Genomic DNA, 2,827 nt, shown 5'->3' on the forward strand with positions numbered 1-2,827 from the left:
ATGGAGGGAGCTACCCAGTCCCTCAGCAGCCCCTGAGGCCTCCCCAGTACACTCTGGAGGCCAGAAGAGGCTGGAGAAAGCAGGGTGAGTGAGGGTGGCTGTTCTCAGCCAGCATCCATGTAGGGTCTCCCTGCTGCTTAGGGGAACAGAGCTCAGGGAAACTCAGTCCTCAGTTTCTTGGCCTGGGGGAAGCACACTTCGCCATGTATCACAACAGATGCACAACTGTGCACAGCACCCCACCCACCTCCCTTCTCAGCATCTTCTCTGTCCCAAGTCATTTGTCCAGGCTGTGCCTCACAGTAGGCTGGGGCTCAGAGAGTAGAAGGCACGCTCTGGAGTCTAGGTCAGCCCCGTGTGTGATAGTAAGACCCCAGCCCTTGAGCTGACAGGAGGTGACGAGCAGTCAGAAGCACTATGCTCTGGAGGGCACCCACTCAGTCGTAGCATCTGGAGCCTCAAGTCAGCTGTCTGCTCTGCCGACCACGCAAGATTAACCTTCACACGGGTTGCCTGGTGCATATAAGCGGTCAGACACCCGCTGTGGGCAAGCTCCCTCCTATGCTGACAGAAGCCTCGTTCATAGTTCTGGGGGTCTTTAGTCCCCTCCAGGGCTGTGCCAGTCTGTGCAGAGCCGGCAAGACCAACATCAGTGCTGGTATCACTCAGTCAAACCACGCTGGAAATCTTGTCTCCAGCTTTCCGTAGAGTCTCCAGAACGGGAAGCAATCTTCCCGCCTATCAGTCACGAGCCAGCCATGGCTCCGCCAGCTCTGCAAGGTCACCAGGGACATCAACCATGTGAAGGGGCAGGACGGCGCTGGGATGCTTACCTCCAGATTGATGAAGACGGCAGCCATGTCTGCCGGGCTCAGCACCAGCCGCAGGGGGCCCATGTAGTTCTGGAAGGAAAAGTATACTCCTAAGATGCTTCTGGTCAGGGTGTTTTATCACAGCAACAGAAAGCAACCTAGAACAACCACTAAGCCCCTCTGTCCCGCCATAGTGGCCTGAGACGCTGCTCCTCGTGAGCACACCCCAGGAGGGCCAGAGCTCCAGGCCACAGCCCCACCTTCTCGATGTCCTCCAGGGTGCGGTAGTACTTGGCCTCCGTCTCCTGAATCTCCAGCAGGCAGCAGCTCCTCTTGTCATCCTCTGTCATGCTCATTTTCTAAAGGGAACGTGAGCCGTGAGGCAGGATCCCACCGCCTGGCCATCCGCTCGGTGACTCCTGCCACCTTCCCCACATGACATTATGGCCACAAGGGTGTTGAGTGAATAGGGCCACGGTCCTTCCTCATTATCTGCAGTTGAGTAAACTGAGGCACGAGGACAAGAGGGATCTTCATGAGGGTTAGCACAGAGGAAGGCGTGACGGACTCCTAGACTCCTGGGTGCTCACTCCCGACTCAGAACCTCGAGTCCTCACCAGACTGAGGCAAGGGCCTCGGGCGGGGCCTGCAGTGCACACAGGCGAGCTGTGCTTAGGCACCTGCTGTGTAAGTGAGTCAGTCCTGTCCAGCAGGTGGCATCGGCTGACTCCCTGGGGACCCACAGCTGCCCTTGGTCTGGTTTCTCAACACCAACTATCTCACAGGCCAGTCTTCCGAAGGACCACCTGCCTCTATCCAGAGGGCCCAGAACAGCTCATCAGCAGGTCACCCAGGGACATACCGTAGGGAGCACAGGGCCTTAACTAGGAGGGTGGGTGCCACAGGGTGGGACGAGGCAGGAGTTCAGCCCCAGGGTGGGACAAGGCAGGGGTTAGGCCCCAGGGGCTACAGTGGGTTTCACAGGCATGGTCTTTGGGTTCTCTCAGGCCCAGTGAGCCACACCTGCCCAGAAGGCTCAGGTGATGGACTGTGACCTGGAAGTATACTCCAAATATACTCCTAAGATGCTTCTGGTCAGGGTGTTTTATCACAGCAATAGAAAGCAACCTAGAACAACCACTAAGCCCCTCTGTCCTGCCATAGTGGCCTGAGACGCTGCTCCTCGTGAGCACACCCCAGGAGGGCCAGAGCTCCAGGCCACAGCCCCACCTTCTCGATGTCCTCCAGGGTGCGGTAGTACTTGGCCTCCGTCTCCTGAATCTCCAGCAGGCAGCAGCTCCTCTTGTCATCCTCTGTCATGCTCATTTTCTAAAGGGAACGTGAGCCGTGAGGCAGGATCCCACCGCCTGGCCATCCGCTCGGTGACTCCTGCCACCTTCCCCACATGACATTATGGCCACAAGGGTGTTGAGTGAATAGGGCCACGGTCCTTCCTCATTATCTGCAGTTGAGTAAACTGAGGCACGAGGACAAGAGGGATCTTCATGAGGGTTAGCACAGAGGAAGGCGTGACGGACTCCTAGACTCCTGGGTGCTCACTCCCGACTCAGAACCTCGAGTCCTCACCAGACTGAGGCAAGGGCCTCGGGCGGGGCCTGCAGTGCACACAGGCGAGCTGTGCTTAGGCACCTGCTGTGTAAGTGAGTCAGTCCTGTCCAGCAGGTGGCATCGGCTGACTCCCTGGGGACCCACAGCTGCCCTTGGTCTGGTTTCTCAACACCAACTATCTCACAGGCCAGTCTTCCGAAGGACCACCTGCCTCTATCCAGAGGGCCCAGAACAGCTCATCAGCAGGTCACCCAGGGACATACCGTAGGGAGCACAGGGCCTTAACTAGGAGGGTGGGTGCCACAGGGTGGGACGAGGCAGGAGTTCAGCCCCAGGGTGGGACAAGGCAGGGGTTAGGCCCCAGGGGCTACAGTGGGTTTCACAGGCATGGTCTTTGGGTTCTCTCAGGCCCAGTGAGCCACACCTGCCCAGAAGGCTCAGGTGAT

At 58.3% G+C, this 2,827-nt stretch overlaps 1 protein-coding gene across 3 annotated transcripts in view; it reads right to left on the reverse strand.

The window, feature by feature from the left end:
- The window catches only part of Vav2 (vav guanine nucleotide exchange factor 2), a 198,058-nt gene that overhangs the window by 43,527 nt on the left and 151,704 nt on the right, over positions 1 to 2,827 (reverse strand). For all 3 annotated transcript variants that reach the window (XM_008843922.3, XM_008843921.3, XM_029568720.1), the window contains 2 exons: positions 2,043 to 2,141; positions 834 to 902 (listed from right to left, as the gene is read on the reverse strand). In XM_008843922.3, coding sequence (XP_008842144.1) covers positions 834 to 902; positions 2,043 to 2,141 — 168 coding nt within the window. The remainder of the gene's footprint in view (positions 1 to 833; positions 903 to 2,042; positions 2,142 to 2,827) is intronic.

Source organism: Nannospalax galili, unplaced genomic scaffold (genome assembly GCF_000622305.1).
Source record: "Nannospalax galili isolate Female #2095 unplaced genomic scaffold, S.galili_v1.0 scaffold300, whole genome shotgun sequence".
In the NCBI taxonomy this organism is placed as follows: domain Eukaryota; kingdom Metazoa; phylum Chordata; class Mammalia; order Rodentia; family Spalacidae; genus Nannospalax; species Nannospalax galili.